The 18510-nt window shown below is 35.5% G+C and overlaps 2 protein-coding genes across 5 annotated transcripts in view; one reads left to right on the top strand and one right to left on the bottom strand.

Moving 5' to 3' along the window:
- Positions 1-2606: 2606 nt before the first annotated feature.
- Positions 2607-14575, top strand: LOC121261101 (choline monooxygenase, chloroplastic). Its single transcript, XM_041163280.1, has 11 exons — positions 2607-3122; positions 3537-3582; positions 3840-3975; positions 5053-5127; positions 5231-5443; positions 5793-5888; positions 6084-6205; positions 6312-6405; positions 7169-7219; positions 7315-7476; positions 14565-14575. The coding sequence occupies exons 1-10, from the start codon at positions 2813-2815 to the stop codon at positions 7462-7464; spliced, it is 1293 nt and encodes a 430-aa protein (XP_041019214.1). The 5' UTR covers positions 2607-2812; the 3' UTR covers positions 7465-7476; positions 14565-14575.
- The window catches only part of LOC121261098 (calcium-transporting ATPase 10, plasma membrane-type-like), a 65729-nt gene continuing 54815 nt past the window's right edge, over positions 7597-18510 (bottom strand). For all 4 annotated transcript variants that reach the window (XM_041163274.1, XM_041163273.1, XM_041163272.1 and 1 more), the window contains 15 exons: positions 14126-14236; positions 13700-13870; positions 13034-13093; positions 12015-12179; positions 11811-11927; positions 11129-11227; positions 10603-10740; positions 10422-10522; positions 9899-9944; positions 9621-9755; positions 8689-8796; positions 8515-8606; positions 8093-8187; positions 7846-7967; positions 7597-7807 (listed from right to left, as the gene is read on the bottom strand). In XM_041163274.1, the coding sequence (XP_041019208.1) occupies positions 8094-8187; positions 8515-8606; positions 8689-8796; positions 9621-9755; positions 9899-9944; positions 10422-10522; positions 10603-10740; positions 11129-11227; positions 11811-11927; positions 12015-12179; positions 13034-13093; positions 13700-13870; positions 14126-14236 (1437 nt within the window). In that variant the 3' untranslated portion in view covers positions 7597-7807; positions 7846-7967; position 8093. The remainder of the gene's footprint in view (positions 7808-7845; positions 7968-8092; positions 8188-8514; positions 8607-8688; positions 8797-9620; positions 9756-9898; positions 9945-10421; positions 10523-10602; positions 10741-11128; positions 11228-11810; positions 11928-12014; positions 12180-13033; positions 13094-13699; positions 13871-14125; positions 14237-18510) is intronic.

The raw sequence follows: 18510 nt of genomic DNA, 5'->3' as shown, positions 1-18510 counted from the left end.
AAAGAACATGACATGATATCCCCCAGACCTAACCATGCAAGACTAGAAATCTGAATGTAGCAACGCATGCAGTACTGCTGCGCATGATGAGAACAAAGTAGCTAGCAAAGAACAGGACAAACAGGTCGAAATGAAGATCTTGATTTTTAATTTTCATTTAAAATGATCTTCTATATTATATATATTAGGTTAAAATCACCCATTTTATTTTCCGCTCCACGACAAAAATCATTTCAGAGATCACTATATAATTTGGTGTAACTGCATGTGGAGCCATTTGACAAGGATATTGCTCTGATCATCTGCATCTGCAGGGACAAGTTTAGGATTAATGTTGTCTAAGGAGCGCCTAGCTAGCTGAATTAATACACGTAAGGAGTTATATATATAAGAGAAAAACTTATAAATAAATAAAAAATAAAATTGAAGTCGACATATTTTCATAAAAAAAATTATAACATGATTCGTATTAACTATATTAATAATTTTATTTATCAACATTAATGTCATGACAATATTCACATGATACGTACAAATTAACTCATTCACCGTCTGATAATGTCAAAGAAAATCGTCTCGGCCATTTACTTCTGTCAGCTGTGTGCCTGTATAATTGAGGGGTTGTGTAATATGTTTTCTTTTTAAGTCATCGTGTATTCCGGAAAAATATTGGGAGAATTAATTAGAACTCCCCCTCGATGGAAGATGACTTTTGAAAGTCACATGACTCACCATCACTTTACTTTCAACGTCTGTTTGGTTAGGTAAGATGGGATGAAATAAAAATTTAAAATTAAATAAAATATAATTTAAATATAATTTTAAAATTTGAAGAAAGTTGAAATATTATTTATTATATTTTTTGTAAGAATTTAAAAAAATTATGATGATTAGAACAGATTAATGAGATAAAATAAGACCATTTGCATGGTTAAAAAGTTGGGCATTTACTAAAAAAACTTAAGACTAGGGGCAGCTACACATCTAGATAAAAAAAAAAAAAAAAAAAAAAAAAAAAAAAAAAAAAAAAAGAAGAACAATGATAAGTGCATGGGGGGAAGCAAAAATGAAAAAAGGGTCCTCCAACCCTTTTGTTATTATTCATGTATTGTTCGTTTGGTTATATATGAAAAATTTATAAATAATAGTAAAATAATTTATAAATAATAGTCAAATTATCTGGGTTAATATTTTCATAGAATTTTAGAGAAGGAAAGAGAAGAAGTTTAATAAAAAATTATAAAGTTAATTTTTTAATATTATTTTTATTTTGATATTTGAAAAAGTTGAATTATTTTTTATATTTTGATTGAAATTTTAGAAAAAAAATTATAATAATTAAATGAAAAAGTTGAAAAGTTAAAGTTTAAAAATATTTATATTTAAATTGTGTTTGAATACTAAAATGAAATGAGATAAAATAATTTAAAAAATTTGTAAAATGAAACTAGACTTAAGAGTACATAAATAATGACTAATATATGAACAATAACAATCATTAATGGTACCTAAATACTAAAGAATTGTCAATTTTTTCTTTTGCTTTATTTCCGTACATGTAGCATAAATAACTTGATAAAAAGAATAATGTTATATGTCATATTCTTATTTGACTTTTATTTTATTATGTAAGATATGATATATTAATCGTTATTAGATAATAAATAATCATCTATTAAAAATTATTCAATGATAATAAATATATTACATTTTATATAGTGAGAAGATAATATAAAATATAGAATTTTTTCAAAAAAAATGAGAAACAGATATGGTAAATGGATACCCCATCGTGTAATTTTTTCTACCATATTTTTTTGGGAGGTCCAGACCCTTAGATTCGTCCTATTCCCCCCACCCACCCCAAACCCAAATTGAGCAACGTACATTTATGAGTAGTGTAAATTAAAAGGTTTGTTTTTTTTAATGTTTATTGTCAATTAGTTTAGTTGGTTTTAGCCGTTGGCCCCACATTTTAGCATACGTTCTTTTAAAGGGTTTTTGCCTCGTAGTATGTATTTTGTTTTTTTTTTTTTTTAACTATTTATCATTTACCTTTATTATTAATATAAAGATAGAAGGTACCAACTGAATTACCCAAAATTTAACTTCAGAAATAAAATATTGAGGACTTTGGATATTTCTTCCAACAATGATAGAACAACACAGTCCCAAAACATTTTAAAAAATAAAAAATAAAATTGAAGTGTTTTGAGAAGTTTTCTAATACAGGTTGCTTCAAAAATCCCTTTTAGTCCCTTAAAAATGCCAAAAAAATAAATAATAATAACAACTCATCCTATGTATATGATTGGCTACATGCATAATTTATAATATCAATCGTTTTATTTATTCACAATTATAGAGTTGATGCAAAAAAAATACACTGTGATTTTGGTTCTGAGCAGTGAGATGAGATGATTTTAGATAAAAGTTAAAAGTTGAATAAAATATTATTTTTTAATATTATTATTATTATGAAATTGAAAAATGATTGAATTATTTATTATATTTTATATAAAAATTTTAAAAAAATAATAATAATAAAATAAAATGAAATAAAACATCTGAGCTTTATAGAAGGTTTGAGCCAGGATTATCGGGAAGTTCCTCTCCGGCTTCATAAATTCCGAACAGTAGAAACGATGGAACGGTGGTGCGAAATTAGTTTAATAATATATACATCCGAAACGAACGAGAAAATAAACATATCGTATCATCGACTTGGAAAAAACAAAGAGAAAGGGAGAAAAAATAATCATTTGCATGTAAAATAGTCCTGCCTTGCCTCACACTGACGACGAAGACGAAGATGGCGATGATCCTCAAACCCATCGGCACACACCTCATCATCCGACGACCCAAATACCCAAATCCCAATATCCACTCCTGTAAACACAAACATCATCATCGGCCTCTCACCGCAGCCCCCTGCTCTATCCACGGACCAAACTCTTCTTCCGAGGATATCTCACTTCACCAAGCTCAAAAAATGGTCAATCAGTTCGACCCTAAAGTTCCTATAGAAGAGGCCGTAACCCCGCCCAGCTCATGGTACACACACCCTTCCTTTCTCGAGCTCGAACTCCACCGCGTCTTCTACAGGGGCTGGCAGGCCGTAGGTTCGTCTGTATTTTCATTTTTTTTCATGACTATAATTTGATGCAATAGCTGATTCTTATGTTAGCTTGTCTAATTTGAACACTGCTTTAATGGAAGTTTTTTTCCTTCTCCTTTGGGGGAGTGGGGGGGAAGGATGTCAAATAGTGAGAAATCTTAGGGTAAATTTTGCCACCTATATTTGTTTGGTGGATAGAAAGATTGGATGTAGTAAAAGGGAGTCAGAAAAGAAAACAAGTTTGAAGGTTTAAAAAAAAAATCCATTTTGTTTTTAAGAAATTAAAGCGAGGTCAAGTAAACCTTACGGTATGAACATTCACAATACTTCTTGTATTGCATCTCCAAGTTTTATTATGTATAGGGTGTTATTTGTCACCGATGATTATCATCTGCTTTGCTTTGGCTCTTTTTTTTAGGATACATTCAACAAATAAAAGATCCGCATGACTTTTTCACTGGCAGGTACACACTATTATTTTGTCAACATTTTTCTATCCTGTATACGCTAATGTTTTGTTTGGTTGAAACTCTCCTCTTTTTCATCCTCTATTTCTCGAACATGTTGCCACTAGGAGTTTGCTGATTACTTAGCCTCCATTTGGTTCTTGGAAGAGGAAAGGAATATGCTTAAGAGTAGCTTTCTTTTGTAAAGATTTTATCATTTTCCTTTCCTTTCTTCATTGTTTCTGAGAACCAAATGGAGGAATTAATATTAGCAGATTGGGAGATGTAGAATTTGTGGTTTGTCGAGATGATAGTGGGAAGATTCATGCTTTTCACAATGTTTGTCGCCATCATGCCTCTCTGCTTGCATCAGGAAGCGGGCAGAAGTCATGCTTTGTGTGCCCTTATCATGTAAGTTTCGTGTATTTCTGAGGAAAGCCCTATTTTTACTATTGTTATTACCTTGGATTCTCTATTAAAGAAAAGCTAGTGACACTCACTTATGCTACAACACCACTGGGTTCCTAGAGGGCTGCATAGCCGTTTAAATGACATTTATTTGCACTTCTGTTATCTATAATGGCAATGGCAAATTTCAACCCTTGTCACGTCTGATAACATCATTCAAAATGTAGATTAAAGATGTGTGACCAAAAAAGGTACTCCTTAAAAAGCGTAACATTATGTGATTCAGGACAATAATTAACTCTCCAACTTAATTTTTTTTCCTACCAACGAGAAACAATCATTTGATCATATCTAGTTGGAGAATTTTGGTTAACAAGATTTAGCACATCATTCTTAATTTCTGTGGTGAGAGACTCCATTAAGATGATTATTGTTAAAAGCTTGCATAGGCTCGCTTAAAGTGCAAAGGCAGGCTCCAGAGATAAGCATTTCTTTATCCCTAAAGCGAAGTGCAAGAAATAAGGGCACCTAATGCACAAAAGGTGTGTGGTTATGGGTGAAATGGCAAGCCTAAGATTAAAACAATTCCGCCCAAACACATGCAAACCTTTTGAGTCTTACCAAGGCTTCTAGGAGTTTTACCTAGAAGCCCCAGCATATCCCACTTTGAATAATAATAGAAGATTCCAACAATTTATCTAGGTTCTTTGTTTTTTATGTTGTCTCAACTCCAAATCCTTAATCTCCATATTGAAGGGCTTAATGTAAGTAGGATGAGACAACAAGGACGTCAGATTAAAAGGATTCATTTATAATCAAGTGAAATTGTAGGCTTACCATGTGGATGGTGTGAAGAGTCTTTTGAGACACTGGTATGCAGTCTTCATCACCTAAAATAAATTTCAAACTTTTAGCCTTTCTTTCGTCTCTTTGAACCCAAAAACTCATACTAAGACTTCAATCCGCAGTCTTTCTTTTAACCCAGAAACTCATGCTATCAATGCAATTCACGATAGAGTATTTTGTTTATTCTAGATTTTATTGGCTAATTTTAACAGGAAACCCTAATCTTTTTGACAGGCATGGACATATGGGTTAGATGGACACCTCATCAAGGCTACTAGGATAATGGGAATTCAGAATTTCAATGTAAATGTATGCTGTGAAATTCCTGTTGTAGTTATTGCATTCCAATTCTTGTTATTGATCTTCCAAGCTGAGGGGTAATTTGGTTCATTTCTCTGGCTGCGGAGGGTAGGAGTTTGGCCTTATACCAATAAAAGTAGCTACTTGGGGGCCATTTATTCTTCTCAACTTGGACAAACAGATATCTCCTCTGAGAGAAGCTGATAGTGATACTGTGGCAGATGAATGGCTTGGTAGCTGTTCAGAGATACTGAGCACTAATGGAGTTGATTCTTTACTCAGTTATGTTTGTAGACGTGAATACACCATTGAATGTAACTGGAAGGTCTGTTCCTCTATCAATATTACTTTGAAATTAGGCTCCAAAAACATGAGTGTCTTTTGGAAACTTGGCCTCTTATGATGTCTCCAACAGTCCAACTTCTAATGCATGGTAGATGCTCGTAAGTGTTAAGAAACCATTTTCAATTTTAGTTCTTTGATGTGGTGGTTAATTTTTTATTCTAGACTCTTGACGAAGGTTTAGTCTTTCCAATATTAAGATTCTAATATTAAATGGTTCAGAGATTATAAGGGATCTATATCTACTCTGTTCAGTTTGATGACATTTTACACAGACTCACAGTATTTTTGATACAGACTCTTCAGTATTTTTAATTGGTTCATTATTGTAGGTGTTTTGTGACAACTACTTAGATGGTGGATATCATGTGCCATATGCACATAAAGGCCTAGCATTTGGTCTTCAGCTTCAATCCTACTCCACTACAGTATGATTCATCATTTATTACCTTCTGGAAATTGTACTCATGTTTTAAAAAATATGGCAGTATGCTTCTCAAAGTCATGAAGACCGTCACATGCTCTCTGAATTATTTATTTGAAGCTTCTAGCAATGGTTGTTTAATTATTCAGGCTTATTGATGGTAGTCTTTTTATCTAATGGTTTGCTGTTGATGAGATAGATTTTCGAAAATGTTAGCATTCAAAGTTGTGAAGGTGGCACAGTGGAGAGGAAAGATGAGTATGATAGGCTTGGATCAAAAGCTCTATATGCTTTCGTTTATCCAAATTTTATGATCAATAGGTACTGTATAGTCATTATAAGTAATGGTTGATCTATTTGTTACTTCCATGGATTGGTTCAGCTAGTCTGTTTTCTCTTATAATTTGGGGTCTATCTGTGTTCTTAGATATGGACCTTGGATGGATACCAATCTAGTTCTTCCACTAGGACCCAGGAAATGTAAAGTGGTATTTGACTACTTTATTGAAGCTTCTCGTAAGGTACTCTCTTAATCTTCAAATAGACTATTGCTTATCCATAATTCGCACTAGTATGTATAAATTGAAGAAAGTTACATCTAAAATCCATGATGGCATGTAGTAAGTTGGTTCTTCCCGAGCCCATAGATGTTTATCTCTTCACAGGCATTGGCTCTGCTATGTCCTGTATTATATCGGATACTGAGTTGTTTTTTCCCGCATGCGCCTTTTTTTTTTTTTGTGGGGGGGGGGGGGGGGGGGGGGGGGGGGGGGGGGGGGGGGGGGGGGGGGGGTAGTCTTTAAATTTTATTTTTCAGAAAAATCTTTAATTCTCGAGGCATGATATTTTTTAATGTATCTGAGTCCATGTTGCCCGCTGTGTTTCACACATCAGATTGAGTTCATTGTGTTCAGGTTCCCCAGTTGAAACACTACATGCTTTATACATTTTACCTTACCAGTAATGTTATATTAAATGTGTTCTCAAAAAGCTGAGATAGGTAAATCTGTAGTAGTGTCCGGCATAGCCGTCTTCTGGGGATGGATTGTCGAGTATGAGCTTAGTCTGTTCAAACAGAGACCAGCGTGAAATTTATGTGAAATGCTTAGGTAAAACTATTTGTTTTCTGTTGCGTGTGGCTTTTGCCAGGGGACATTCAGTGCTCATAACCTTTTTAGGAACGTTGGCCAAAACCAAGAAAAGAAAAGGTTGCAAGTCTGTTTTATATACGAAAAGGATTGCAATGTACCCTAATGAGCTAAACCTTTTTTCCCCCCACCGCAGGATGACAAAGCTTTCATAGAAAAAAGTTTAGAAGATAGTGAAAGGGTACAGGTACAAACAATATGTCAAGTCCATCAAATTGGATATCATTTCTGGTGCAACAATGTTTTAGCCTGATGCAATTTATTTGAAAAAAAAACGTGCAGATAGAAGATATTGTGCTATGCGAAGGTGTTCAAAAGGGCCTAGACTCACCGGCATATTCTACTGGCAGATTTGCTCCTACGGTTGAGAAGGCCATGTACCATTTTCATGGTCTACTTCATCAGAACCTAACAAATGATTGCCCGGTTTAGTAGATACCAATTGTTTACCCTCTTTATTTTCACGGTTCTTTCATGGGAATTGTGTGCATACATTATTTTAGAGGTTTAAAAGCACGTTTGCCAAGCATCAGATCAATGGAAACAAGCTAATATGCAAAAGTATAATAACAATAATAATTTATTGCAGTTATGTACTTCACGAATTACACTTACAAGTTCCAATCATGTATAACAGTATAAGATCCACTAGTCCCAAAACGTCCCACCGGGGAAAGTGACCTTTTCATTCAGAAACACAACTACAGGTGTAGATCCATGTCAGCAAAAGTAGCAAAAGCATTCCACGCTCATTCTTGTCAGAATTATTCAAGACAATTCCGGTAAAAGAAGCGGATAGCTCATTATCAACGCTATGTTCCATCAAAAACGTAAATCACTGTCATCCTAGAAACCAAAAAAGAGAAGAATCCCACAAAAGCAAATCTACAAGCGGGGCAGACAACTCCTCAAACCCTCTACCAACTAACACTAGCCTGCAAGAGGAGAAATAGTTATTTTTTTCCAAATATAAGTAACAAAAAAGAGAATTAACCAAATCTAAAAATCCGTTAAAGAGTTTGAATGCATCCTATTAAGGCGATAAAGATAGCTTTCTTACTTCAAGAAGTTTGTCCTCGTCTGCATCTTGGACAAAACTTGTGGAACGGAGTTTCTGGAACAGGTATCAGTTTCCCAAGGACAGCTAGGGGCCAACTGAATGGAGAGAGAGAGAGAGAGAGAGAGAGAGAGTTCCATTAGTTTTAAGGGGAAAGATGAAGGTTAGCTCTTTAACCAGTAATGATGCATGCCTATCTATAGTTTTCACAAGGACGAATCTTTTCCAAGTAGTGTCAGATAGACCTTCCAAGATTTTTTTGATCGGTAGATAGGCCTTCCAAGATAGCTAATGACCGTGAAAATCACATCTTAAAAAATTCACTTTGAAGGAAAATCCCAAACAAACATGGTTGAGATGCAAAATGCACCAAAACATCTTGGGAGTACGACCCCCTAAACCACTTCATACCATTACCAACTCACCTCAAAAAACCAATAATGACGGATATCAGCCACTGTGACCAATTCAACTTCACTGTCGAAGTAAACTTCCCTAGAAACTCAATGATAATAACCTAAACAAGAAGAAGAAATGCTTAGTCCAAGGAAGAAAATAAAGTGAACAAAGCAAATAAAAAAAGCCTACATGAGCATCACCTGAAGAATAACAGTTAGTCCTACTATCCCTACGAAAAGATAGTTTTTCGTAATTCCTTTGAAGATGTTATATTCATCTGGCTTCCGAGCATTAAATTCATTAAAAACCTGCAGTTGGACCAATCATATCATTCGCATGCTTAATCTCTAACATATCAGTGTATAGAAATTTACTACCCTATGACACATCTAAGAAAAATTTACTATCCCATGGTAGTGAGCTCTGATTGTTCTGACAGCTTTATGGGCACAAATGAAAGAAAATGGAAAACTTTTTGACAAGCAAGATGATTAATGATCAAAAGGGCACTATCCAAGTGCACAAGGCATACATATACACCTAGTTATAAAACGTTAAAAAATATCAAACAATTACTGGAAGCAGACGCTAGGGAAACATAAATGGGCAGCCATCCAATACCAGTGTATTGAAGGAAAGAAAGATTTGAGTTCCTCCATTGTCTTTGCACTACCTTCAAAGCTACGACCATATCTTTTTTCTTTCTCTTATTTATTTTTTATTTTATTTTTCTGATAAGTAAAATTAAGATTTTATTAGCAAAAAGGAGTACTCATGAAGTATACAAAGAAAATACCTAACAACAACTCAGAACTAGAGTTTTTTTGTTTTTGTACCGGGTGTCCGAGAACACAATACAAACTAATCCCGGGAGTGCACAGGCCCTCGGCAAGGAGTTTCCTGCAGTGCACCTCGGATAATTTAAGGAGAAATTCCCCTAGTTTGATGGCCCTTTCAACTTGTATGTAATAAAACTTGATTGTAGATCTATGAGAACTTAGCTATAGGACCGTATGGTAATAATGTTTCCATGAAATAACCAAATACCAATAAAAACTTAAGATAGTCAAAGACACAGAAGCTTAAATAATTTAACTTGCTTGTCCTATAAATTTAGCGAGTTAAAGGTTACCTGACAAAGGACAAAGGAATTGAATATTAAACTATTCTTCACTTTGTTGGCACGGTCGGGGTTGGAATCATCCAAATTCAGTAGACTCCTACCTTGGAAATGGAGAATAAGCAAGACAGTCACTTGATATAGAGCCTGCAATTTTCCAATCAACATTTTTTTTTTATCAGTAAATAAGAACTTTATTACAATAGGTGAAGCCAAAGACATTAACACTGCAGACAGCTGAAACACACTGCGAGTGAACTATAGCCACAAAAGAAAAAAAGAAGCATTACCTGTATCAGCAAATTCCTCCACATGATATTTGTTATAAGAGGTTCTCTGGAAAAAAAAAAAAACACGATAAATCATCAGAGTATTTCAGAAAACCATCAAAGCAAATAAATGATACCTAATTGATTATTTTCATATAAAAGCTGAAAAATAAAGGAGACATACCAGCCAATAAAAAATTGACAAGCTATGAATAACATTATCAGAGAAAATAAATGAAAAAAGATAACACTTCCAGGCTGGTCCTGAAACGCTATCGGTCCATATCGGCACTACAGAAATTTCATACACCATTAAAAAGGAATTACTAAGGGCATAAATTAATGGAATTATAACTTCAAAATCATTTCTTACTCCCAAGGAAGCTTTCCCAAGGTGGCCAGATTGGCATAGCATGGCACCACCTCAGAGCTTCCTCGGGAGTAAGAAATGATCATGAAGTTGCAATGCCATTTAATTTATGAGTTTACAATTAGTTTAAAGATAACCAGAATAAAATTAAAGCTCCCATAACCGAAAAACTACCTTCGGCCTACTGGTGACCGGTGCATCAGGTGATCAGTTGGTGGTTCTGTAGCTAATGCTAGAGCTCCAAGAGTATCCATGATAAGATTAACCCATAGAAGCTATACAAAGAGAAAGGAATGTCAAGCCATCAGAGAGAGAGAGACAGACAGACAGACAGACAGAGACAGAGAGCACAAACCTGCACAGCATTTAGTGGGACAGCACCAGAGGAAACAGCTGCCACAACATTTATAATCAGAGCTGCTACGTTCACTGTAAGTTGGAACTGAATGAATTTTTGAATATTTGCATATACGGATCGGCCCCATCTGACAACCTACATTCAGTAGAAATGAAAAATAAAAAAATCATTCACGAGGAGAAAACTCTCCCTGAAATATGGGGCACAAAATAAATCCACTTGTTTTCAGACTTGGTGCAACCCAAGGTCATCATTCTCTTTGGTTTGCACAACCACAAAATACCATTCTGCTTTTTGAGAATAACAAATTTGAAATTAATGATCTTGTGGCCAGGATAATATCAAAGACAAGCTCATGAACTAGTGGGTCCCAGTTCCATTCAAGTGACTTTTAACAGACATATTGGAGAATCTTATTGTTTAATTACAAGAACCTTCAAACAGAACAAAAGTCACTGATCACGAACACAAACTAACACAACGTCATTTACCCCAAGAAAGGAACTTGGAGGACAAAACTAACCTTCACAACAGAAGCAAAATTGTCATCCAAGATGATGATATCTGAGCTCTCTTTTGCAACCTCTGTCCCTGAAATGCCCATTGCAAGACCAATGTCTGCCTAAACTCCAAAATAATAGAACACCAATCAAGACCAATAAAATAGAAAATTAAGTTCTCAAAATTGAGAGGATATTATTTTATGTCTAACACGTTTCAAAGATACAGGCAACACAACAGGGCTCAAACTGCTGTTGCATGATGGAAACAGCCACTTGTATCCACAGTTACTTTGTTCCACTCTGAAACTTAGATGGTCATGACAAGGCATGGTAAAAAGATTTGACCGTGAGAATTTATCCTCGCCACCTCTTCTCACTTGAGAAAATACAAAAGATGAAAGAATGAAGAAATTGACTCCATCCCCAAATCATGCACTGGTATAATAAAGGAGGCATTCTACTTTATCATTACCAATAAACAGCATAAGCTTTGCTACCAAATTCTCCTGGTAGCAAGAGAAACTAAACAACACTAGGAAAGCTGTTTCAAATACTGATCCCCACAAATCATACCAAAATCTGATCTTGGATCCATCATCCACCACAAATTCCACTATTAATAATACTACTTGTAATAGAAACAGGTATATCAAAGGGCAAATATAAGACAAGAAAAGGAAGATATAGAAGATGTTGTCAAACCTCATGTAGAGCAGGGGCATCATTAGTGCCATCCCCAGTTACGGCAACTACATGCCCCTTCTTTCTCAATGCTTGCACAAGCAAAAGCTTGTCAGTGGGAGAAGATCGCCCCATCACCTATATATTACACAAGAAGGTTAATCTTTATACCAGTTTGCCTTAGAGAAGTTAAACCAACAATTCTGAACATGTAGTAGAACATACAGATATCTTATCTGCAATTTCTTCTCTTTCTTTATCTGACAAGGCACGGAATGCCTTTCCTTCAATGAGATTGGGCTCACTGGAATCTGCATCGGAACCCAGTATTCCAGATTCCAAGGCAATTGCTTTTGCAGTTTGAAGATTGTCACCAGTGACCATGCGCACCTATAGGTCAGAAGAAAAGGTTACTTCTTTCACAACAGGTATCACAGTACACACTCATACCACCATGATCAACGTAGACCTGTCAAGAAAATGAAAACCATAAACAGCACCAAACATGGGAAACAAAGGTTTTTAACGAACCTCTTCAAAAGTACACAGCAATAAATTCACATAACTGATACAGCTAGCAGAATTTTAACATATTTGCTGTTACAGCAATCTTTAGACCAGAACTTTAACATCATATTATGAAATGTTCCGGATATGAAATACAAATAAAGCACTGCTTAAGACATTGGGTATTATACTATTGAAATGTACTGTGTTCATAGACAGTGGATAAATTCTATGTACTTATTTATGTGTGTGTATTATGTTAATCAAGTTTCACTAAATACCACAGAACAAAAAAGGATAGAAAAGTAAGCAAGTGCATAATTCTTAATATAGAAGAATATGGCAATTGAAATAGAGTATTGAGTTATGATTCAAGCCTTCATTGTAGATATTGGTACTAAGGGTTTGGAGACTTCGGTCCATTTGGAGTTTGAACCAAGTAGGAGTTGAGGTCCAAATAGAGGATGCAATGTAGTAATTCTATCATGAAGAGGTCAGAGTGTTGCTAATTGTAAGGGGGCTTGTGGCTGAGAGAGTTTCTGGGGTTTTGGTAGTTGTGCAGGAGAGGAGACCAATGCCCTCCCCCAAGTGTAATCAGGTTGTATATTATGGGCACTGCCCAATTTATTGTACAGCTTCTTTACAGAGGAATAAACTTGCATCTCAAAAAAATGATTGATTGCGTTAACAGGTCTTCAACATTACAAGCAACTTAAATTTTAAAACACAGAAAGTACCTTAACACCAGCATTTTGGCATAGTTGCACAGCATCTTTCACACCAGGTCGACAAGGATCCTGCATTGCATTGTCTACAGTAAGTACAGAAACTAAGAAGGGATTAACTTTCAAAAAGACAATACTAGAGTAATATTTTCTCCAGAAATTTTGGATGATGCCCCAAGACAAGCTCTCTAAATAGAAAAACTGAGTCAAAATTGTTGTTGGACTTTGTGAACCATTAAAAGCACTACAACAAAGCTATGTGGACAAATTAAAAAAAAAAAAATGAAACACGGGGGAAAGAGGTGAAATAAATTTAGACAAGAATTCTACAGAAGATACGCAGAGCAAGAGGCATTACAGCACAATGGCATTAACATAACTCAGGCCCAAAAAATGATACAATTTCTTTTTTCTGTTTTGCTCCACATACCCACCCAGTGGATCCCGAACCAACAAATTTTCCCTCACCCCATAGTTATTGGGGAGACGGTGCCAATTGAGTTAAAGCTCAATGTCCAACAAGAACGTAAAACTACAAAAATGGAGAATTTAGAAAGAACTGTGACCAAGTCAATTACAGATATTATTCACAAGGTCAAATTATTTCACAAACAAGTAAATGGCACCAAATACAAACCTTGCAATATGTGAGTGTATGATTTCTGTGAAAAGTTATACCTTGATGCCCACAAGAGCCAGCAATACAAGATCATTCTCAGGTAATGCCCACTGATCTAGTTGGTCTTCACCAGATGGAACCTCTTCCAATTTATATGTTCTATATGCTATGGCAACACAACGCAAACTACCAGCTGCCATATTCTCAATTGCTTTCTTAAAAAATATCACCTGCAAACCAAATTGAATTTCACTAAGAGGATCAAAGCTATAACAGAAACATGCAAAATACTTGTACTACCAGCTAAAAAACAGGTCTATGCACTACATAGTATATACGTTAAGAAAAGCAAAGTTGCAACTAGATCTCTAGGTAAAATTCTTCACTTAACAGCATATCTTTCGAGTGTAGATTCTATAAGACATCCAACTATTACCCAAGCTGAAAAGGAAAAAAGGAAAAAGAGAGAAAATTCGCTCTCAAACCTTATCTTCATCCATCGGTACCAACTGATCAGTTGCATCAATGTACTGTGTGCACAATGCTAAAACTATTTCAGCGGCCCCTTTCCAGTGAATATGAACTTGAGCATCAGGCTGCAAAGACGACAAAGAAAATGATAAGTCACTAGTAATTATATTTCATCGTAGATGCAACAAATGTGAATTTACACAAGGATTTCCTGAATGACAATTTTTTGGACCAAGAGTGTGATTTTACAGATTCAATTGTGGACATTCCTCATGAAGCATGGCCTAGATTTTGATACTACTTTCGCAAGTAGAGCTTATCCAGGACACAATTCTGAGACACATTTCTTATCCAGCATAAGCAAAGTTATTGAGTCTTCTCCATTGCACTACTTTCATAAGCCAATTGCTTATTGTAATCTTCTAGACTTTTTATAAGAAAGCATGCATCAAGCATGTTAGGAATTACTAAGTTGTATATTCACTACTTTCTCTAATGATGCTTGATATCACAATATCTAAGTTGTATATACAACTTAGTTGTATAACTAAGATGTATAAAACATAAAGTCAAGCTACCCTAAACAAGTCTCATCCAGAATTGGGATGAAAATGGTAGTTATACATTTTCTCTAGGGAAATATAGTAATAAGCAACCACAAAAGGTGAAATGACAATAAATGTCAGAGGGAATGAGATTAGTCGGGACGCTGTTCTCGGACACCCGGTGCCAATAAAAAAAATGTCAAAGGGAATTACTCATCAAGCCCAGATGAAACACAAGTAAAAAAAAAAAAAAATACTAATAATTTAATCAGCTACCTGCAATCTACTGTATTTATAAATATTGCTAAAGAGAATAAATAATATAGGATTTTACCAATAAAAAGAATAATATAGCATTTTGTTTCAGGGATCTTATTAGTATAAATAGTGCAGAAGAGAATTACACTGGTTTATAAGAAAGTAGTTATAGGATAAAACAAGAAAGTCAACGACTACCATTTTTTCTACTGACATGCGTCCATATGCAAGCACAAACACACACAGAATTGCGTAACCAGTAATCAACTTCCCAAGATGACACATCTCAAATTGAAAGTGGTAAGGCCCGTGGAAATAAGTTTGGAGAGAGAGAATTTTTTTGGATGTGGGTGGGGTCAACTGAAACCATGCTAGGGAAGACAGCTTTTGTGAGTTTTTGTGAATTGTTTTTTGTCAAATAATATTTTAGTGCTCAAAGATGCTTGGATGGAAATGAAAATCTTCCCTAGAAATATAAGAATTTTAAAGAACCCAAAAAAGGTCCTATATTTAATCCAGCTGCTGGCATGATTTTCTGAGCATCATACCCTTGATTTCTCGAGGTCATAACTCAAAAGATATCATGGCGAGGGAAAAAAGTTTACAAATCCTTAAATTTTTTTTTTTTTTTAATATATCGGTAAACAAAAACTTATTGATGATATTGATAGGCATAGCCCAAGTACACAGCGCATATAATAGAGGGACACCTACGCATGAGTGAACACAAATCCTTAAATCTACTCCCGGTGTAACTCAATAATGCCTTGGTTCACTTTTCTTGATTATTGCCACAACTTATTTGTTAAAAAAAAAAACTACTCATCCCTAAAAAAATTCAAAACGCAAAGTCAGAGCTTAGAATGCAAGATAATAAGGAGGCTAACGAGAAAAAGATTCCAAGCTTTACTTCCAAAGTGATAAGATCCAAATCACATATCAAGTGCAAATTTCAATATGATTAATCTATGGACAGGAGAATATATCTAACCAGCAAATTAATTCTATCCAACACCAAAGAAATCCAAAGTTTTTTTGATAATTAATAAGAGAAATAGGCATAGCCTAAGTACGCAGGATGTACACAAATGAGAACACCTACTTACAAGCTAAGACAGAATTCAAATAAAGCAAAACATTACAATCATTCCCATTCCTTGCCAGATTCTTCACCCAAAAGCTTAATTAAAGTAATAAGGAAAAACTCCCAAATTTCCCCTATAGAACGTTCACAGTTATCAAAGCACCTCATGTTCTTAACCATAAACACCAAAGTAAACACGGGATCATCTTCAACACTGCAGTGTTGTTACTTCTCCCCTCAATACCTTGCCAGCATGCAAAAAAAATCCACCACATGCATAGGCATCACCCAGAAAATGCCAACCTTTGCAAAAATTTCATTCCACAAAGATGTCACCACCTCACAATGAAGGAAAAGATGATCAATAGATTCATCATCTTTCTTACACATAAAACACCATTCAGCCACCAGAAAACCTCTCTTCCTCAAGTTGTATATGGTTAATATTTTCCCAAAGGACACCAGCCAGCAGAAGAAAGCAACACCTTGGCTCTCCAAATACATTTCTTTGACCCCATGACTGGTTAACGCCTTGTAAAAAGAACTCACTGAAAATCTAGAATTAACTGTATGCACCCACAGCAAACTGTCCTCCCTGTTCTGATCAAGCTTCTGTTAACGTATACCATTTAGGAAGTTATACAATTTAGGACTCCTCTTTAATATTAGTTGTACAGATATATTACCATGTATATAGGCTAATTATTAGGAATCAGTTAGGGGTTTTCCCGTGTATAGCATTTTATCTATTTTCCTTGTATAGCGGCTGTTTACGTTATGAATGAGGCTGCTGAAATCATACAGATGGTTTTTCCAAAATATTCTTGATTTTCTGAGTGTTTTGACATGGTATCAAGAGCAGGAGATCTACATGAAGCTTCCCTTTGGTATGACTACTTCTTCTCCTCATGACGTTTGTAAGCTAAGGCGTTCTCTGTATGGGCTCAAGCAGGCTCCCTAGGCTTGGTTTGAGAAGTTTCGCAGCTTACCTTTAGTTTTACACAAAGTCAGTATGATTCTTCTCTCTTCTTCCACAAGTCTGCATCGGGTATAGTCCTTCTCTTGGTTTATGTGGATGATATTATCATTACTGGTACTGACTGTGGTTTGATCACTAAGCTTCAGCAGCTGTTGCATGCGACTTTCCATATAAAAGATCTTGGCCAGCTCACATACTTCTTAGGACTGGAAGTACATCATCGGGCCAATGGTATTTTCTTGAACCACCATAAGTATATTAAAGATCTTATTACCTTGGCTGGTTTGGAGAACACTTCTTCTGTTGATACCTCCTATGGAGGTAAATGTCAAATACAGGAAAAATGATGGGGACCTTCTGGATGATCCTACTCTCTAGGGCCAATGGTATTTTCTTTAACCACCATAAGTATATTAAAGATCTTATTACCTTGGCTGGTTTGGAGGACACTTCTTCTGTTGATACTCCTATGGAGGTAAATGTCAAATACAGGAAAAATGAAGGGGACCTTCTGGATGATCCTACTCTCTATCGGCACCTGGTTGGGAGTCTTATCTACTTGATCACTACTCGCCCTGATATCTCTTATGTTGTTCATCAGGTTAGTCAATTTATGTCTTCTCCTCGGCATCTCCATCTTGCTGCAGTTCGACGCATCATCCGTTATCTTCGAGGTTCGCCTATTCATTGGTTATTCTTTCCTACAGGCTTATCTCTTCAACTTGTTGCCTATAGTGATGTTGATTGGGCTGGGTGTCCGGATACGCGTCAATCTACTACGGGTTGGTGTATGTTTTTAGGTGATGTTGGTGTATGTTTTTAGGTGATGCCTTAATTTCTTGGAGATGTAAGAAATAGGATCGTGTTTCTAAATCCTCTACTGAGGCCGAGTATCATGCCATATCTACTGCTTGTTCTGAAATTGTATGGCTACGCGGTCTTCTTGAGGAGCTTGGGTTTCCTCAGACTACTTCTACCCCTCTTCATGCTGATAATACTAGTGCTATTCAAATTGCCACCAATCCCGTTTTCCATGAACGGACTAAGCACATTGAGGTTGATTGTCATTCTATTCGAGATACCTTGGAAAATCGGGTGATATCTCTTCTTTACATTTCTTCAGAGCTCCAAGTGGCCGATGTCTTCACCAAAGCAATGACTCGACAACAGCATCAATTTCTGATTGGCAAATTGTTACTAGTTGACTTACTAGCATCAATTTGAGGGGGGATGTTAACGTATACCATTTAGGACTCCTCTTTAATATATAGGCTGATTATTAGGAATCAGTTGGGGGTTTTTCCGTTTATAATTTTCCTTGTATAGCGGCTGTTTACATTATGAATGAGGCTGCTGAAATCATAGAGCTGGTTTTTCCAAAATATTCTTGATTTTCTGTGTGTTTTGACAGCTTCATCTCATATAATCTTCCTAATAAATCTGAAACTTCACATACTTCCCAATCCTGCACATTTCTAGTAAATTCCACAATCTAGCAAATCAGATTGTTAGAAAAGTGATAGGAATCAGCCA

This window comes from Juglans microcarpa x Juglans regia, chromosome 4D (assembly GCF_004785595.1).
Source record: "Juglans microcarpa x Juglans regia isolate MS1-56 chromosome 4D, Jm3101_v1.0, whole genome shotgun sequence".
In the NCBI taxonomy this organism is placed as follows: domain Eukaryota; kingdom Viridiplantae; phylum Streptophyta; class Magnoliopsida; order Fagales; family Juglandaceae; genus Juglans; species Juglans microcarpa x Juglans regia.
The sequence above is the reverse complement of the archived record's forward strand: the minus strand, read 5'-3'. Positions and strand labels throughout refer to the sequence as shown.

What these genes read in the sequence shown, in the direction of transcription:
- LOC121261101 (XM_041163280.1), top strand. Translation starts at nt 2,813, where the DNA reads ATGGCGATGATCCTCAAACCCATCGGCACACACCTCATCATCCGACGA. An exon ending in CCAAATTTTATGATCAATAG is followed by an intron (nt 6,206 to 6,311) that starts GTACTGTATAGT and finishes CTGTGTTCTTAG; the next exon opens with ATATGGACCTTGGATGGATA. An exon ending in TTATTGAAGCTTCTCGTAAG is followed by an intron (nt 6,406 to 7,168) that starts GTACTCTCTTAA and finishes CCCCCACCGCAG; the next exon opens with GATGACAAAGCTTTCATAGA.